General features: G+C 38.2%; 1 protein-coding gene across 1 annotated transcript in view; it reads left to right on the top strand.

The window, feature by feature from the left end:
• The window catches only part of eys (eyes shut homolog), a 194,179-nt gene that overhangs the window by 158,295 nt on the left and 15,922 nt on the right, over positions 1–19,962 (top strand). Inside the window, exons 42-43 of the mRNA XM_042502421.1 lie at positions 1,944–2,167; positions 13,357–13,529. Of these exons, the coding sequence (XP_042358355.1) occupies positions 1,944–2,167; positions 13,357–13,529 (397 nt within the window). The remainder of the gene's footprint in view (positions 1–1,943; positions 2,168–13,356; positions 13,530–19,962) is intronic.

Genomic DNA, 19,962 nt, shown 5'->3' with positions numbered 1-19,962 from the left:
TTAAAGATAGTTTTAAGGCTCTTTACTTTGCAGTGACATTACATGCACGTTCCTGTGAACCCTTGTCATCAGTGTCTTTTATAGGCTTTCAAATGTGCGACACTTATACCGTTTAAAGCGTGCATTAATTCAGCATCCCTAATGATTATGTGGTCTGACACCTCACTGTCCCTTCACTGAACACCTCCACTGCAGCTGTTCAACACCTTTAGTCAAGCTCCAGCATGGTGTCATGATGAATATTTTAGGAACGTCAAGGTCTAACAAATTCTGATACAGCCACTCAGATTTCATAATGGCTGAAATGAAATCGAAAATGTCAAGTTTTAGTGTAATTCAACAGACTTTTACAAATGTATCTTTACTGTGGTCTTAATGACGGATTGTTATCATATGTTGTAGTCTGTACAAAGATGGATATCACCAGCACAACTTTGAAAATGTACACATTTTACCAAAACAAAGCATGTGGAGATCTGAGCCTTTCAGATCCACATAAGGAAGGTTTATTATTTAGACATTATAGCCTTTCATGACAAAACAATCATGTCTGTTATATACCGAACCTTTTAAATACATGACATGAGAGACCTGTATTGTTAAAGTAAGATATTAAATGCACTGACCCTTGATATGAAAACCAGTACTCATATCTGCCATGACCAGATGTGATAAAAATCCATGTCAAGAAGCTTAAACAAGGATAGCGAGTACAGTCAGTATTCATCTTTCAAAGATGTTGGCAGATGTCAAAATAAATGGGAACATGTTTTTGTATTATTTTATTATTTCTGCTATAGGAGTGGAAAATGTTTGACATGTCAACGGGACTTTCTGTCCATATTATTTTGGGCATGACCATGCTAAAAGCTGAAGTAGCTTTAAATTTTATCTTGGAATGAAATGAGGCATATGAACAGGAAAAGATCTTTATTTTTTTGTCTGTGCACTGGAGATAGCCGCAGCCACAGGCATTGTGTTGTTTGATTTCTCAAGAACATCTTAAAGGCATGTCTTTAATTTTGGCTCATACGTTCACTTGGACTCAAGACTGAACTGATTAGATTTTGGTGGTTAAAGGTTAAAGGTCACAGTGACTTCACAAAACATGTTTTAAGCCATAACTCAAGAGTTCATCCGCACGTCATGACAAAATTTAATACAAATGTCTAAAATGATAAAATGACGTGATTAAATACACAAAAAGTCAAAGATCATCTTCACTGTGATATCATAATAAACACTTTCTGGCCATTATTCAACAATATAACTCAGATACTCAACTGTGATCACGTACATAATTTGCAAGAATGTGTAGGGAAGCCATAATAACTGTTGATTTGTCTTTCATAAATTAATTATTATGCATGACATGAGTATGAAAATATTATGTAAACCTTCTAAATAGAAAGTAGTATTCAATATTCATTTGAACATCTGAAGGTCACAATTGTGAATGAAATATATGTAATTTAGTGGTAATGTGAGATGGTCTCATGCTGCTTTTTTTTTGTGCAGCTTTGCTTTGTTACTGGTTAAATTGACTGTTATGGTATGATAAGCCCCAAGTTCACAGAATTTATCTACATTAATTCAACTCAATTAACTTGCACATCAAAGAAAGCTTGCAGCACGTTGTATCAGGATGTGTGTTATCATATGATGTTTGAAAAGAGAAATGATAACTTCAGTTCCTTGTCCAGGTCTTACTAAACCTGCATTAACCTGGAGAGTAAAACCAGCTGATAGTGTTAATCTCTCTTGTTGATGCTGAGATATGGTAAGGTCCTGTTAATGTAATAATAATGTTAATGTATTCACACACGCTGATACTGAGAGCCTGTTTTTAGCTGCACAGCTCGCACATGAAGGGAGTCATATTTTGTATGACCGAGTGTGATTTACTAAACGTTATCGCTGATCACTGGCTTTTTTTTTCTCAGGGAGCCTTTGGACCCATATTTCTTGGAGATGTTTCGTCCCACTGGGAGATGCATGTCGGGAGTACTAAGGGAGCGAGGAGATTCATTGGCTGTATCAGGGAACTTCAGGTCAACTCAAAGGAGATTTACCTGGTGGGAGAGGCGGTGAGAGGGAGAAACATCAAGAATTGTGACCCGCCTGTCTGCCAGCACCTTCCCTGCCGTAATGGTGGAACTTGTGTCAGGTATGAGGTCACCTTTAACACTAATGAAAAATTACTTAACCTCCTTTGAACTTGAAACCCATTAAAAATAATAGAAATACAGTTTTCTGAATGCATCTTTGTCCTGTAAAATAATGCTTAACATGCAAGAAATTACCCCAGAAATGAGGTGAGCTGCAGCTGAGTTGTTACGCATGTGGCAAACAATAGAAAGTGGTGTTTACTGGATACGCTTATGGTATAAACAACAAAGGTCATGAAAAAAATGCAGTATGAGTGACAGAGTCATTACATCTCAACATTAGACCTGCTGTTTCCTCACGCCCATGTGACTCGGTGCGAGGCAGCACTGTCAGTGTTTCTGTTGTAGGAATATATATTCCAGTTTAAATTGTTTTCCCCAATCTCTAAAAACATGAATGGAGTAGTGGCTGTGCAATGGGAGCTGTGAGTACACACTAACCCAGTCAGCCAGCTAGTGAAATGACAGTGTTGGCAACAGCTTGTCTTCCCAGCACCAATCATTTTTTAATGCAGAGCTGTTCACTTGACAAGCTTATCTTATCCATACTGGACTAATCTCAGTGGAGGTTTACTCCTCGGTTAACTGTGCGCTGTGAAGTATTGGACTGGGACTCAGCAGAAAATCAATATAAATTGATTGTTAATTGCATCAAATGCTTTAAATTCAATACAGATAAGGAAGCATCTTGCCAAAATGTGCGACAGCAGTTACTTATGTGAATGAAGAAAAACTTCAGAGAAATCAACCTATGGTGCAGGACAGCCACCATTGGTTGGGATGGAACACCCGCCCTCCGCTTACTATTAGCACTGTTGCCATTGTTAGCATTGTTTGCACTGTCCTCCATGGTGAGAGCCGTGTTCAGACAATCCTGACCCAGACTCTGAATCATAAACCCTTTTTTCACAGAGATCCCTCAACAGGGCCTTAACAAAGACCCTTTATTGTGCCGGCTTTGCTTTTTCACACAGAACGAAATCCACGTAAACATTGTGCCGCTCATCATGCTGCAACTCTATCCCCACATTTCGCAATTGTACCTTTTAAAAAGAGCTGCGAGATGGAATAACAGACAGACAGCGTAGCAGGAGCTTTACACATGTCCTACAGAGCTCCTTTAACAATGGATCACATGACTACTTGTATTTGAATGCTGCTGAACATTGGACTTGGATTTGTTAGGTGGTTGCTACAAGCAACTGACACATTCTCCACACCCACTTGAAAGATAGTAACAGCTATTTTTTCTGCTTTTTGGCCCTTTAGTAGCCAAAAAAATCTTGAACTGTATGGTGCTATCTGTTAAATGTACTGTTCATATCACAGTATCATAATATATAATTATTTTTCTACATTTAATGTGAAATTGTTTAGTTCCATTCACTTCTAAAAAACAGATTGGCGTATGAATATGTACCCTAAATTACTTCTGGTGTCTCATTACTTTGATTTTTATGTTTTGATGTATGGATGGTCGGCTCAAAGAGGAGTAAAAGGATTTTTTAGTCGTGTCCTGTTCCTTCCCATTTCTTTCCATAAATCTACGTTTTTTTGATCACTCAGTAGAGGCATTTTTTGGGCCAAACTTAGTCCATTGTGCGAGGCCAAGTATGTGAGGATCCGCTCTCCCTTTGTCTTCATCCAGTACAGCTCATCAGACTGCCATCACACCCCACTTACCAGCAATTTTGCCTGTCTTTTTAAGTATGCATTAACTACATATGATGCTCTTTCACCTGAGGTAATCCAGAAAATAGCTGCTCTAAATGTCTTCTTCATTGTGTTATGACACTGTCAATTAACAGTTGCTTTTATTAAACAGGAAATGAAAAGGGGCACCGTGAATATTGGAATATGAATGGCTCTAAGAATACCAATTAAGAGCCGGTGGCATTGTGGTCACATTGGCTTGTCATGTGCAAAAGAGTGCACCTTGCAATTATCTGTGTGATGAATACGTGTTAATGCAGTATCCTCTTGAACTGCGCAGCATGCAGGGGTCATCAGGAGTGCACCGAGCTCTCTTCATTCTGTTAGTTGCCCTGGATTGCACTGCCACAATATAATAGGATGAAAAAGGATTTTGATTGTGGGTTCAGTTGGGGTGATATTGGCGCTGTCCCCTTTTCATGTGGTTTTCTGTTCACTTAGGCATGTGGAAATATCAATATTAAACCTGAGAGGATAATGGCTTGTGGTTGGCGGGTGATACATACATATTAGGCATTTAAGTGACTTCAATGTGAAAAGCTGGGCAATCAGCGCCTAAGGACTATAGCCTTCTTGTTCTTCAGTGTCAGCTCTGTAATGTCGGATATCTGTGTCATTTATAAACCTCAGCTGCAGGTTGCAGAGAGCATGTCATTAGACTGACTGCAAATACAGCAGATGGAAATGTTAAAGTGGAAATCGTTTTCAGGAGACGCACATTCATGCTGTAACAGGCGCTCTGTGACAAACACCTGTATTCATACAGTCAGACAGTTAGTTATGAAATGCATCATGTCATTGTCTTGCTTGCAATGAATTATATTCACGTTTTTAATGAGATAGATGAAAGAGCTATACAAAATCAGCAAACATGCCCTTTTTGTATATATTAGCATTCATTTTGAGTCATGTCTGGCCACCTGATTACATAAGTCCAATATTGAGTCTTTTAGCTCTATTTTGGTCTCTACCAACTCCTATTTTAGCCTATTTTAGCTGCAAATAGATTCACTAACTAGTCATTAATTTTGTCTGGTGTTTAAAGGTAGTGTATAGTTGATGAGAGCAGTGAGAGTGACCCAAAAGCTCAAATTTGTGGGCCTTTAAACCAAACAATTAGCTGAATAATGCTGAAATTATGGCTGGAAGTCTCAAGGCTCTGATATTGTTCTAGCCCTACCCTAGGAACCCCACGATTGCAATTCACAAGGCTACAATGCAATTGTCTGATTATCGATCAGTGAGATAAAATAAAAAAACAAGACGTACCTGTAAACATCTTTTATCTCTTACCAATAATCTCTTACCAGTGATTATTGACTTCTCTGCATGAAGTGTAATGAGTATTATAGTGTGTAATAATTCTCCGTGGGTTTGTGACACCTCTCACTCACACATTCATTGTTAATGTAAAAATATTGCTGCTTTAAAGTTTTCATCAGAATGTAACCTCTCATTATCTAGAGCAGAAGTAGAGGATGGGCGTATGCTCACACACACACACACACACACACACACACACACACACATACACACACAGCAGAATTCATGTAGACAGTGTAACTTCCTGCTAATTGGCTGCGGTAGAGACGGTGCCTTGCCCGCTGTTATGGTCGAGCTTTGGCGGTACACGAACCTCCACTTAACAGCGAATTCTCCCGGTGCTCCATTTCACAGCCGGCAAGTGTTCTTCACAAAGAAAGAGAAACCAATTTTATCTTAATCAGAGTTCCAGCTATACTTGTCTCAAAGTATCTATAAAATAACTCAAGGTCCAAGAAACAATTATTTTAATTCACCACGAGAAACAAACATAGCCATCAACTGGTGTGCGACTGCATTCCCTGAAGAATTTTTCCAGAGAAAACTTGCTCATTACAGAGTTTATTGCATCTGAGTCTTTGAATTTTGGAGGACGAGTGCATTCAAAACAACTGTGCGATGGTGGGTTTTTTTTGTGGGGGGGGGGGGTAATTTTTTTTTTTTGGTGGCCAAATTGGTTATTTTTATACATAGATGTTTTCTTGTTTAAAAATGAGTTTCTGTGTGACCTTGACATACTTAGAAGTGGCTGATAATGAGTATTTAAGTATTACAATGATTTGGAGAGAAGTGTCTCATAACTCAGTATGAAAATATACAGGAACACAAAATGCTTGGAATTTTTCTTTGGAAGGCCAGTTATTTATTTTAAATCAGACCAGACCTTTGACCGTAAAGTACAACTAAATACAGTACAACAGAATGAGAATAGGCTAACAAATGCCAGTTTTTCAATTATGTTATTCTGACGACTGAAGAAAGTTCAACTTGGTTCATGAACATGCTGCACTGTCTCAAACAGACAGTACTGTGTAGAAATAATGGTAGAATAATTTAGATGATTTTCTGTATGCAAGGAAAGGCTGGTGTTATTCTTTTTTTTTTCCTGTCAACAAATTTCGTGAGAAGACCAAAAGCTATACATCAGTCAGTACTTTCAGACTTTTCTACCCCGCCTGCAGCACTTAGCCCCAAGCCAATTGGTTCCTGGCTAAGTTGTAGATTTACTATTAAAAATGCTTCAGTAATTTTGCTAAAACAGCTCAGCAATGTGGTTCTTAGCAAATGTGACTCAACCAGAAGTAAATGGAGCATTTGTTAGGGGACCAAGTGCAACGATGAGCCATACCTAAAGGGAGACACCACAGCTGGATAGGGTAGAATTGACTGAGAGATATCACTGTGAAACTTAACTCATTACTTATGAAGACAGTTATTTTTTGAAATTACAAGTTCTCTGAATTTTATTTTAATTTTGCATATGAGAAACTATGTATTTAAATATGTGCTCATTTGCATACATCTCGAGGACTGAAATCTGAACATTTGATAAAGTAGGTTCAAAATTCTTGTTTCATTTTGTTCACTTTGTAGAGTCAATGATTTTCACAGAGGGAATTGCGGATATCTGTTTTTAACACTTAAATCATATGAATTAGAAAATACTGTCAAGAGCCATAAAAATGTCAATGTTTGGCACCTTTTTTAGGATTAAAATGTTATATAAATCATGAATAATATATGAACAAGCCCCTCTGTAAAAATACAGACATGAATCTAATTGGAAGGTTTGGTGTATTTAAGTGCTTTTAAAGTTGAGGGTTTTTTGTATAGAGTATGAAAAAAAAATTGAATTTAAAAAGAATGGTTGTAAAGGTTATGCATTGTTAAATTACATACATTTTTTTACCAAAATATAAGACACTACAGGTGAACAGGGAACAACTTTTAACAAACGGATACTACCATGAAACTTCCCCCATCACTTATATTAAGACAGTTATTTTTTGTATTTCAAGTTTCCTGAGGTGTTATGTTTGAATATGCAAATGAAACATTATCTAAGTAAGCATTGACTTTTTGCATACATTTGCAAAGCACAATCTGAATCTAAAACAAAACAAGCAGCTAAAAGTGTATTTTGGACGTGTGCTCTCCACCAGTCTGAAAGACGACATGTAAGCAAATTAGTCCCAAATCTCAAAATTGACCAGATGATGAAAAGCCTTTGTTTTCACTTGGGGCGTCTCCCTTTTATTGTATAGTTTATCTCCATGTATAATGCTTAAAACAAGAGTGTGAATCACAGTTATTGGAGCAGAACTCGACAGTGTTACACCTTGGTGACCAGCTTCATGAGATTTGACTGAGTAAGGCCTTCAGAACAGCATCTGGGAATATTTATTTAAACCTAATTTGTGAATGGGAGACTGCAGAATGTAACACTGTATTAGTAATAATAAGTTTGGGTTTTTAATAATGTTTAAAAATTCATTTGTAAACAGAAGATTATATTTTGTGACCTTGTTTAAACCCAAACCTTGTAATTATTATAAAAAAAATGTGCAATGGTAATTATATGATTCCAGTAACTAACCAGTACAGCTATCTAATTATTCTGTGATAAGTGTGTGTGTGCATGCAGGCGTGATTGTGTGCGTGTGTGTGTGACAGTGCGTGCATGCATGTGTGTGTGCAGGCACACGTTCTTGAAGCTATCATCATCTGCAGGTGTTTTTTTGTGGAAAATATTGTGATCTCCAGTTAAAGGACCCTGTTCTCTACAGTGAGGTGTTCGTCATCTCCACAGCAGTCTAGACAAAAGCAAAACGTTATTTTATTCATTATTTTCTTCATTCAGCACAAGCCAGCCTTCAGTGTGCACACCACGTTTCACTTAATAGCTGTATTTTCTTTCCTTTCAGACTTATTTTTGTCTCTCAACCTGTCGTCGTGACAGTGATAGTTTGAGTTGGTTTTTTTTTTGCCTCCTTCCACCTTTTAAACACAGTTTTACTTTTGGTTCCAACAACAACACAGCTCAACATGTTGCCTTATTTTATTTCTTTGCAAATGCTGCGTCTGTTCGTAGAGGTAGGTGGAACATTTGGCCTGATGACAGCTCGCTGGTGTGTTAGTGAGAGAGAGAGAGACCAGTGATAGCACTACATCACAGCATGCAGTCTGAGTTGTGGACAGGTTTTGTGTTCAGGGAGAAAATATTTCAGAAAGTCTCTCCTTGGTTAAATTGATGGGCGATTTTGATTCAAGTACAAAGCAGATACATTGTATCATGTTGTATCAATTAATCCGTCTTAAAGAAGTATAGTACTGCTGGATGGATGGTCTTTTCATAAAGCTGGGCTGTCTATAGAGAAGAAAGGAAACCAAAATATTTTTGAAATTGATGCTGCATGACCAGAGAAGACAAGACAAAAGGGGTTATGACATTTACTTTTGTTCAAGAGGCAGAAAACGTACAGCTACCAAAATGCATTGCGCCACACTGAACCAATAACCATTCCAGCTGCTGGGTGACGTAATGTGAGCTGGTCTGTTTTGGCACAGGAAACAATATGGCAACTGGCTGGTAACAAACAGTCTCAAATTACAGTTAAAAGGTACGTAGGTAGGTAGGTAAAACATGTTTATGAAAACATTTGAGGCAAGAAATATGCAACGCAGTAACCTAATCTTTGTTCATATTTGATCAGAGCTGCGTAGTTTTACCTGAGGCTGAAAAATGAAGCCAATGCAAAAGTGGCAAAAACTGCAGATCATTGAATGGCTGGTTCCAAAACGTAACATATTCCCATAGGCCCTCATGTTAAAATGCCCAACTTTTCAGAGAAATAAATGTGTTTACAGCCTGGTGCAAAAAAACGTTTAGGTGAAAAGTTGCAGAACAGCAAGTTAAAGTTGGTTTATATTTGATATGCACTGCCTAGTTTTAGTGTTTATCTGAGTTTGGTGTGAGTATGCGAGAGAGGGAAGGGTCTCTCTCTCGATCCACTTGCAACAGCATGAGAGCCCAAACTGCTGGATTCAGTCATTTACACATTTTATTCATAGTGTTATGATACAAAGCTGGTTGAAATTTGGTAAAGTATTCCTTTAACCTGCATAAGTGAGAAGGAGATATTAAATTATTGTAGTACAACATTATTTCTGAGACATGGAGGCAATGCAGTTAATCAAAGAAGTGTTCTGTGGGGTTTTTTTCCCCTTTCAGGAGATTTGAAATGTTAAAAAAAAATTTGAATAAATACACTGGCACATTTGAATTGTGTAAACATGTGAATATACTTTAAAAGAGCTACAGAAAAGCACAGCTTTCTGCAGACTGCAGTATGTTCTAAGTTGGACCTTAGTAATATTATTTGATCTCCTGAGAAAAGTTCCCTCACTCCTCATGTGTCTTTTCTATAAGGATTTTCATTTCAAGTACCATCTAAAGTATACTTTTCTATGGCACTGTGTTTCAAAAGACCCTGTGATGGAGACTTAACAGACATCACCCTTCTTCACCGCCAAGGAAATGTTTGCAAGGTTGCCTGGGAGAGGTCAGGGAAATATCGAACAGCCGTCTGCTAAAACAGGAGCCTGAGTGCGTCAGGTGAATGCCATGAGTAAATTCCACTTCATCCCTCTGCTCATATTGAAATTCAGATGACAAATAATTGAGTCAGGAACCAGTCGTCTTTCAAATGATTTCTCCCTCCCACCCACCAAGAATCACAGTGTCTCTAGCATAACTGTGTCCAATTGGCTGTTTATAATACTGGAAAGCAAATGGCGTTTCAGTACCAAAGCAGTTCTTCTCTATAAATAATATCCACTAAACCCAGTGGTCCTTTTTATTTTAACAAAGGATGAAGTGGGCTAAATGCTTTTATCCCGAGAACTGAAGACTGCCATGGCAGCAGAGCCTCATCAGGGCTGTACTGTAGAAGTGTGTTTGCATACCAACAAGCATTTGAAAAGAAGGGCTCTGTAAATAACTTTCAAGGGATGAAATTTGAGTAATGCATGTGGCCATGCAGCTTATTGCTTGAGCTGACAGGGAAATCAAAAGCTAACCGGTCAATTATTTATAATTTCATCTGGTACTCATTAGAAAAAAAATGTCGTAGTTCATCTAGCGATGGTAGCCGTGGAGTATTTGAATGGCATGAGTTAAGGCTAGCACCAACTTCATGCATTCACGATTAGCATATTCAAATTAGTCTAAAAACATTACAACAATTACATAATCAAAGTGATTGCTTCAGCCAAATTAAAATAACCCGTCGTCACCCCACACATGGCATTTTTTTTGATTAGGCCAATTAAAACTCAAGTGTTTTCAACTATGCTTCTCAGCCCCCTCTCACTCCACTTTACCTTTTTAGTGCCAGAAATATCCATTGCCTGCTTTTATGCCTATATAACAATTCATCTTAAATGGTTTATCTTTCCATGTTTTAGATGTGTGTTGTTTTTTTTATTTATTTGTTTGAGGATTAAAATCATTCTGTGAAGACACAAATATTTGTATCTCTTGCAAAGACAAACATATGTCAGGCAAAACTTTGTGGCTAACTGATTCTTTTCCGTACTTTTAATTGGATACTGCTTTCAACACATCAGAGGAGAATTGTTGTTTACTCAATATTTACATATTTACATACAGCATTGTTATATGCGATTCTTTTTATTATGAGCCCATTTTGCAACCAGTCACATCGGCCTTTCTGTACTTAAAGGAATACATCACCCACAAAATGATCATTTGTGCATCAATTACTCACCTTGGGTTACATTGAATTTGTGAAGAAAACATTGTTTTTCTTGCATGCTTCCATGCTGACAGAAGAATCCATAAAACTGTGAAAAATTCTTGATGAAAATTGAAGTCATACGGGACGAGGTTTAACGAAAGCAGAACTACAACAAAACATCCGTTTACAAACTCTCGCACAACTTTCGCACTATGAGTCTCATTTATCTAGTTTTATGCTCAGTGCTTCCCAAACACACCTGCACCTTCTCTCAGACATTACTATTTTAAACACTCTTTCATATGAGTGGTGCGTTAGTGCATGAGACTATTTATGTGGAAGTGTAAAAGTGAAAATATATGTATAAGTTTGGGAAGTACTAAGCAAAGTTTTGCTCTTGTTAATACGACCCCCTGTTACTACCCCAATTTATGTGAGAAACACAATGTTTGAAAAAAAAAGAAAACTGGGGCTGTGTTGAATTACAGGCTGTATTTCCGCATTTTTGGATCACCGCCACTCACGCCAATACTGCAAACACAGAGAGTATGGAAACAGATCAAGAGACAGACTTACTCATCTCTCTTTTATTCTCAAACTTGGACTGAAATCTGATCAAATGCTAAATCTAAGCAGTGCTGTATAAATCAGATATAATATATAAATTGGGGGGTTGGGAGGGCTTGGGGGGCTTGGGTTAAAAAGTCAAATATACCCATAAATCAGTTGATTTAGGTTACATGTTTATGTTGTAATAAAAAACATAAATGATAAAAAAAAAAATTTTAACTCAAAATAATTTTCCTTCACTGTGCCTGGCTTGGAATGTTTTCAGACACATGTTTAACTGTTCACATTTAATGTTTAACTGTAATTCGAGATTGTTTGTTACCAGCCTGCTGCCCTTGTGTTTAGACAGTTTGCATTACATCACCCACCAGTTGGAGCATTATTGGTCTGTTGTGGTGCAGAGCATTCTGGTAGAGGTAGTTTTCTACCTCTTGAGCCAAAGCAAATGCCACAGTCGCTTTTCTCTGTTATCTCTGGTCATTTAGCAGCAGTTTCAAGAGTATTTGCATCTTTCTACCACATAGTATGTCTAGTGACATGAAAAGATCAGTGGATCCGTCTTTCTATCTTTTTTCTAAAATATCTCATCCTGTGTAGGGTGGATTATTGGAGCTATGGATAAGTTGCAGTCTCTCAGCAGACGGACAAAATTATTCACACTTACATTCACACCTAGCAGCAGTTTACTAAACCTGCATGTTTCCTGACTGTGGGAGGAAACTGAAACATCTGGAAGGAAACCCATGCAATTTATGTGTCACCAACATTTAACACAAACACTAACCGACAATGCAGGGGACAAATTAGCAGCATTCAAAGCACTGCAACATGGCGACTGCACCGGGAGGTGCTCCATTAAATATTTGATCCCTCCTCTTGCAGGTTGTCAAAGACTATACAAATAACAACACTGTTCTGTTCAGCGCACGACAATACTCATCTGTGACTGTTATTTTGAGAATAACGGCCACATTGGCAGTGACAGTGTGTGGCTGTTTATCGTTCCTTAAGATGTCTGGAAATTGACATTAGCAGACTGTTAATAATCGTAATACTTTTACTTTTTTTACTGCATCATACGACATCCTTTTGTACTTCAATACAGTCAAATCTAACAATGCTCAGCTCCAGTGACAGAATGTAAATATTTCATTTCAAGAAGCCAGTTTCTCAAGAAGCAAAATACATCTTGCAGTGCTGCTGCTCAAAACACATTATTAATTTATAGATTTGAAACCCCACCAATGCCTCCTCTATCTGATATTATACCTTTCAAAGTTGTGCACATCTTAGTGCATTTTATAAAGTCCCTCTCTGGATATGACTTTGCATGCTAGATCACCCTCCTGTTCTTGCCAAGACAGGAGGTGCACTCATATGAATCGAGGAAAAAAGACATCGAAAATCTTGTACAATTTCAGGTTATACATTTTCTGACACACTACTAACAATCTGCTTTCTGCTGTTATTTTTCAGTGTGCGTGTGTTTACCTTTTACCAAAAGACATGTGAAGTAATTTCTGCCTCTGCAGTTGCTGCTAAGATGAATAAATCCATAACAGGACACTTATTTGTCTCCGCCGCTATCTGCATGCTCATTCAAACGTTTTTGTTTCGTAGATCTCATATATCACAAGTATTCCATCAGGCTGGACACATTTACTCTCTTCAAATCCCTCATGCATCACAGGGTGGTTTATCATCTCCCCATGTGTTCTGCAGGCCACTGTGTGAGCTTGTAAAGCATCTGGATATGTTGCTTCAATGTCACGGTCTATTTTAACCTCTGACCTAATGATGTCTCCTTATGTCTACATGTTTAGTGACGCAGAGGACTGGTTCTGTGAGTGCCCCCCGCTCTACACAGGCCGGCTGTGCCAGTTCAATGCTTGTGAGCGCAACCCCTGCGGTCACGGAGCCACATGCATCCCAAAGTCGCCACTGGAGGCTGTGTGTCTCTGCCCCTACGGAAGACAAGGCCTACTGTGTGATGAACGTAAGTGTTGCAAAGTGTGGCTCCACACTGATCAATGTAGCGTAGATTTAGCAGCCTTTTAAGAGGCTAGTCTGCAAACAGTTGGTGAATGAGAGCCCTGAGCAGTTGGTAAAATGGGAGCCTCTTGTTAAGTAAAGGGATTAATTACTAAATTGTGCTGAAAAGGCAGAAACGTCTTCCTCCAGCAATACAGACACAGAATCAAGGCAAAACTCATGGCCACTTTGCGGAATATTCCAGAAGGTGCTTTTTTTAGTTCATCAGATCTTATTTCCCAACAATTGTAAGTTGAGTCGTGTGACTTAGAGCAACTTTTCTGAAGAACCTTTTCTTAAATGTCAGGCCTGTGCTGCACAGCAGGGTATTGATGTGTTCTCACTGTTCCAGCAGTGTTAATAAGCTAGCTTGCTGTTACTCCGTTCTGTCTGTGGTCACTTTTTTTTCCATTTCATTTTTTCCATTTCATCACCTTATATGCACCAGTAAAAGTAGCCTTCTATTTCTATCACACAACTGCACAGCTATCAGAAACAAAAATACATATCAGCAACAGGCTCTGTGCTGTGTTATATTACTGTATTGAAACATAAGAACACTTGTTGTATATATAGTCTCTCCACCTGAGCCAAAAAAAATGTAAAGCTACAAATTGCAGTTTTTTATGGTCCGCTTACACAACTGGTTAACAGAATATGTTATACTGTACCATACTGGATAACTCTTGTTGTAGGCCTATTTGGCTGAAAACATTCTGTATTTTTAGCCATGCTAGCATCCTGGCTCTAGGGATTGCAATATCAGTAGGTTGGTACACCTCTTTGGCCAGACTGAAATATCTGAAGAACTTTCAGATAGATTGCCAAGAAAGCCAGTCAAACCTGTCCAGAGTATGAGTCCCTCTGACTTAAGTGATCCCTTGACTTTTCTTCTAGCTCCATTAATAGTCAGAAATGTGTATTTTTGTCCAATACTTTGGTTAATGAATACTAGCCAAGCTGACATTCCCATTTGTGTTAAATGTTAATTAAGAAATGTGAGCATGCTAACATGCTAAACTAAGATAACTGTTTAAATATCTGCATGTTAAGCATTGTTTCTTATTTCAAGCATCTTATGGCTTTCATCTATTCACATATGAAGAGCAAATAATGACCAACTGGGATTCACTGGTATATCATCAGTCTTACAAACACACACAGCAATCATGCATTCCTACTGAAAAAATACCGTACAGAACAAAGACAGTACAATTTTCATGTTTCGCAAACACACAAATGCCCCTTTCCCACCAACATTAGCACATGCACAGGTAAACCTGCTAAATATAGGCATTCCCACTGCCTGTGAACGCACAGCAGCACCTAAGTCTGCCTCTATATAAAATGAAAAAAAAAACAGAATATAAAGAACACAAAATGTATGTACATTTTACCCAGGTGTGAATGCCGATCGTACGCATTCTCATTGCATTAAAAAGCCAGATGTTAGCAGGAGTTAGCAGGGTTTTTGTGCAGTGGGAATGAGGCTTGAGTCATTTGAACTGTTGCATAATTCTATTACATCATACATTACAATAACCGATTGACAACAGTGACCCACCACTGGAGACCGGGTTTGTCTCTATGGCTGGGAGGGCTCCCATGGTCGTCTGGGATAGACCACTTGGTTGCGTGACCGAGACCCCCTGTCAGCCCCAGATAACATTGGTTTACACTGTGGCCTCTGGCAAACATGATGTTACTCAAACCCTATGCATCGTCTCCTCATCCATAGGGGCCCACACTGATGCTTTGCTTTGCCCATCCACTCCAAACAGCGGGCTCCGCACACCCCCGCAAACCTGTGTCTGAATTCTACCTGGTTGTTCCTGCCTGTCTAAAAAATTAGGCCCAGGTGGGCTAGAAGAGACCCCAATAAAAAACCTATAACAGGTGATATTCATAGGTTTGAAAAAGAAATTCTCAAATTTCTCTTTGTATCTAGACAAATCAACTTTTTTTAGGTGTTGCTAGTCATTTTAAGATATATTATTTTTAGTCTTGCCCCACTAGTTTTATGATATCTGTTTTCTTTTTCTTTATCTTTGAGAGGATTCCACTGGCAGATAATTTTGCTTTCCTTAACTAATAATTTCCCCAGTTTATTATTTGTTTTTCTTATTCTTTTAGAGGAAGGGCTTTTTGTAATGTGAGATTGCAAACACCACAAAGAAAGGGACAAACTAAGAAACAAAGTAAGACGCAAAGGATTTGGCATAACGAAATTGACTGTAGAGGTAGCAGGGTGTTTGGTATATAAGTCACTCAGCCACGCTACAGCCTCTGACAGACTCTCAGTACCCACATCCCAAACAGAGTAATCTAACCTTTCAGTGTCAAGCTAAGTATATGACGGACATTTGAATTTTAATCCTGATACCATCAGATAAGTTCAGAGTCAAAACTGATCACTCCAAAGGTCCCCTGCCTCTCTGAGCTTCTTTTGTACTTGCAGCACCTTTTCCTCATGGGGTACCCTTAGCAAAATACTGTCAGTGAGGGCATGCTAGTTGTCCTTTTTTTCCCTCTATTTGAGAAAAAGATAAAGTTGTTTTTCCAGCAGAAACATGAAAGGGCAAAATGTTTCTCTAAATAGAAGATTTTCGGTTCTTGGTGTCCATGTGCACTTTAACAGATAAGGTTGGTCTATGAACAAGCAGGAAAGGGAAGACGAGAAAGTGCTATTGATGCTACAGTGCCCAAAGAGTCACGCTCATGAAACTTTAATGGATATTTAAAATGACTTCACTCAGAATTCCTACTGGTCTACCTTTGTATACGGGTTGGCTATAACTCCTGTTAAAGATTCATGTTCAGAATTAATAGAGACAAAAAAAATACACTGAAGAAAGCGTAACATGAAATATACAGTTAATTAAGTAATATCACATGAGAGGGAGTGATGTTGTGCTCGTATATCATCACGGCTGTGATTCGGTCGTAGGCACGAGGCCGCAGATGGCAGCTCCAATGCATGTACAGTCAGCTCAAGAAACGCTTCAAAATCCCCGCCCTTTCTTGTTCGCCCCCGACTCCTCTCTTTCTCCTCTTTTTCTCTCCTCCCGCTACGTGAACAGCACCAACTAGCAGTTGAACCTATGCTTACACCATACTATAAACATATCCCACTATTAAAACATAACCCACTTTCAGTCTTACACTAATTAATGGATTTTGAACGGTCGTAAAGCGGACTGATACATGCAGAGTTAAAAGGTAGCAGTCCAAGCGATGTTATACTCCTATATCAGCACTCACAGAATGCCTCTCGACCGATCAAATTGCTTGGTCGGAGCTAACTGTTGTAAAACAGTACACTACTGCCACTTCTTGTTTCTTAGATCCAATCATTGTTTATCCTGTTTGTTCAAAATAGCTTTGAGTGTGATAATCTTTTTAATTCAAACATGTTTCCAAAGAGAGTTGTATTGACCCATTGAAATGTGAGCAAATTGACTTGATTTCTTTCCAGTTTACAAGAAAATCACCTGAAAACAAGCACCAAAAAAGAAAAGTAAAAAGACACAAGAAAATATAAGAATTACAATATCTATAAGAATTACAAATATAGTTTTCTGGATATTTTTCCCTTTTTTTGGATAATATGTAATCATCTTCCAACAGCTAATTTTGAAGTCAAAGTAAGAAAGTCAAAAGAAATCAAACCAATTTTATCAGTTTCCATAGGTTTCGATGCTTGTGAAAGGTGTCTGAAAGCAGCCCAATAAAACTGACGCCAGTCCAGGTTCTAAAGGGTTAAGTGACAGTGCTGAGTGTATAAAGCTAGAAAAAGTTTTGCAAGAAAAATAATGCTAACACTGCTTGTAACACTGTCTCAGACAAGCAACAGCCAAGTGTAGAGATGCAGTTATGTAATGCAATCTTTTTTTAGTTCATCGTATTCTCTTAGATGCATTTTATACCATTTGTAATGGTTCTAACATCCTTAAACATAGTGTAGCAATATTCTGCATCAGCACTTCAGTTTAGTATTGATTTAGTGAAGTTTCTGTTAACCTTGCACTGTTCCCAGATTGAAAAGAATAAAATAGTATACCGTACACAGTATTTCTAACTCAGGAGAGTTGTTGTTTTCCCACCTGCTCTGTGGCAGATGCACACCATGTACATGCAGTTTTTGTCAGAATGCATTTCACAATCTGGCGCTGCATGTCATTTTGTTTATCTTTTGCCACTCCTGTTGGTTTGCACCATATGACACAAATATACAGAAAAGTGGAAATGCTGCGATATTATTTGATGGAAAGTGGCGTTATGTGGATGCATTTCACAGCAGCAGTCCATAAGCTTCTTTGTTAATAGTATATTCTGTAACCTAAAGATTCACTCAATAACTCACTTGTACAATCCTTTCACTTCCTACATCACAAGAGTGATTATAGACCTTTGTGATTTTGATTAAATGCAGTTTAGCTCAAAAGTAACTGATTGTAAAGTTAACCTCACTGGCTTAGAGTTACTGTATGATATTAAAGCTACCTGCAGGTGCTTTAAAGTCTTTCAGTAACTGCTGAATAAATGTCAACAGGGTGTTTTATTTTGGAAATTACAGGAAAGTCAGGACCCAAATTGAATGAAATGCAATTAAAATGTTAGTTTTGTAAAAATCTGTAATCAGCTTTTGGGACGATTATGTCAGAGAGGTGTTGATTTAACTCCCTGTCCTCCCCTGTGTACTTGTACAAACAAAGGGTAACACACCCCTGCAATATAATGAAACCTAAAGTCCATGCAAAAAAAGGGGGTTTTTCTTATGTTTATGTCCCTAAAATGTCTAACCTTGACTAAAATGACTGGTACATATGCAAAGTTTGTCACTCAAGAGATATTTTTTACATTTCTCTACTGAAGGGGATTTAATTTGTGCACCTCCCTAAAATCTTACATTTCAGTGTATCCCAAGAAGAACAAGCTAGATAAGGTACAAATACAAAAGCCAATCTCTGTACAATACAAGAAACACATATCAATGTGAGGACCAAACTTTGACACGACACCAACAAAGAAACAGAGTGGACTTGTCAGTCCCTAGAGGAGAGTTTGCATTAGCATAGTGAAAGTTTTATAGTATAAAATAAAACTAACATGGTAGAGTGTGTCATTTTTGGATGTAAACTGGACTCTCGAGGTTCTATGGACTATTTACAAAAAACCTCATTGTAGCAGATGATATTGTATGTTTCATAACCATTAACACAGTGTCAGCCCCTGCCAGTTATCCTGCCCGCTATCAAATAACATAGTTAAAGAGTAACTAAACCTCCCTGTTTTTGGCTTGAGTGCCTGCTCCCTGCAATGTGCAAAAAAGGCTCAAAAATAGAGTTAAGACACGCCCTCCCTATCCTTCAATCATGCCACCTCTCAATCCACAGCACCTCCCTGTCCCCCCATACACAGTAGACTTGAAATAATATTTAGACAGCAGACCAAACACGGCGCCTATTCATTCCAATTAAGTTGCTTGTCTGGTGCATATGCTGAAAAAGTTCACTTCTGCTGTATGCGGCCCACTGAATATGTGCAGTGGTGTTTCTCTTGCTCGCCCCACCAGCAAGTTCCCGCTTACCTCATAGACTTTACATCTACATCTCCAATGTTTCCTCGGATTCTAACACTAACCATCTTGATGCACACTGCTCTTTCACCAGTCAATCTAGTGCTATTAGCGGTGGTGGGCAGGATGGAGGCCACAACCAGAATATATCAGTGAGAGAGAAAGAGCAGATCAACCTCTGGCCCCTTTTATTCTTTTTCACTGTTTATATGGGAAACCATGTTAAACAAAAAATTAAATCATAGAAGAGTATCTTTACATACTTTATAACTTGTCTGTAGGGGGACTTTAACATTATCAATATGAAAAACTGTGGCATCAGAAGTGAAGATTAATAAGTTCACATTTCTTTGACAGTCTCACATTCAAGCAGGTTTTCTTGGATTTAATTAGTACAGATCATCATACCATGTCTGCTGCTCACACATCAGTAATATGACACAGATGCAAATATATGCTCAGAATAAGTTTAGAAATAAATAAGTTTTAATAAGAATTTCTGAAATGTTGTTCAACATTAAACAATCACTGACTGACAGAATAGTCACATTTTGGTCACATTTGCAATCATATATATTTTTACTATTTCATGGTCATCTTATATTTGCAAATATCCATTTAGATCATTTCAGACACTGTATTCATTTTTACTGCGGGCTCAAGGGTAATTTGCCCATGAACAGAGTAAATAGCCCACCATAAGCACACTCAAGGTCACTTAATTTTGCAATAATTGCTGACGTGTTTGCATCTGATCTGATCTCAGTTGTTATTACAGAGCATAAGGGCCATCACGTGTATGATCACTTCAAACACACAC

Source organism: Plectropomus leopardus, chromosome 15 (genome assembly GCF_008729295.1).
Source record: "Plectropomus leopardus isolate mb chromosome 15, YSFRI_Pleo_2.0, whole genome shotgun sequence".
Classification (NCBI taxonomy): domain Eukaryota; kingdom Metazoa; phylum Chordata; class Actinopteri; order Perciformes; family Serranidae; genus Plectropomus; species Plectropomus leopardus.
Note: the sequence above shows the minus strand (reverse complement) of the source record. Positions and strands in the feature narration are given on the sequence as shown.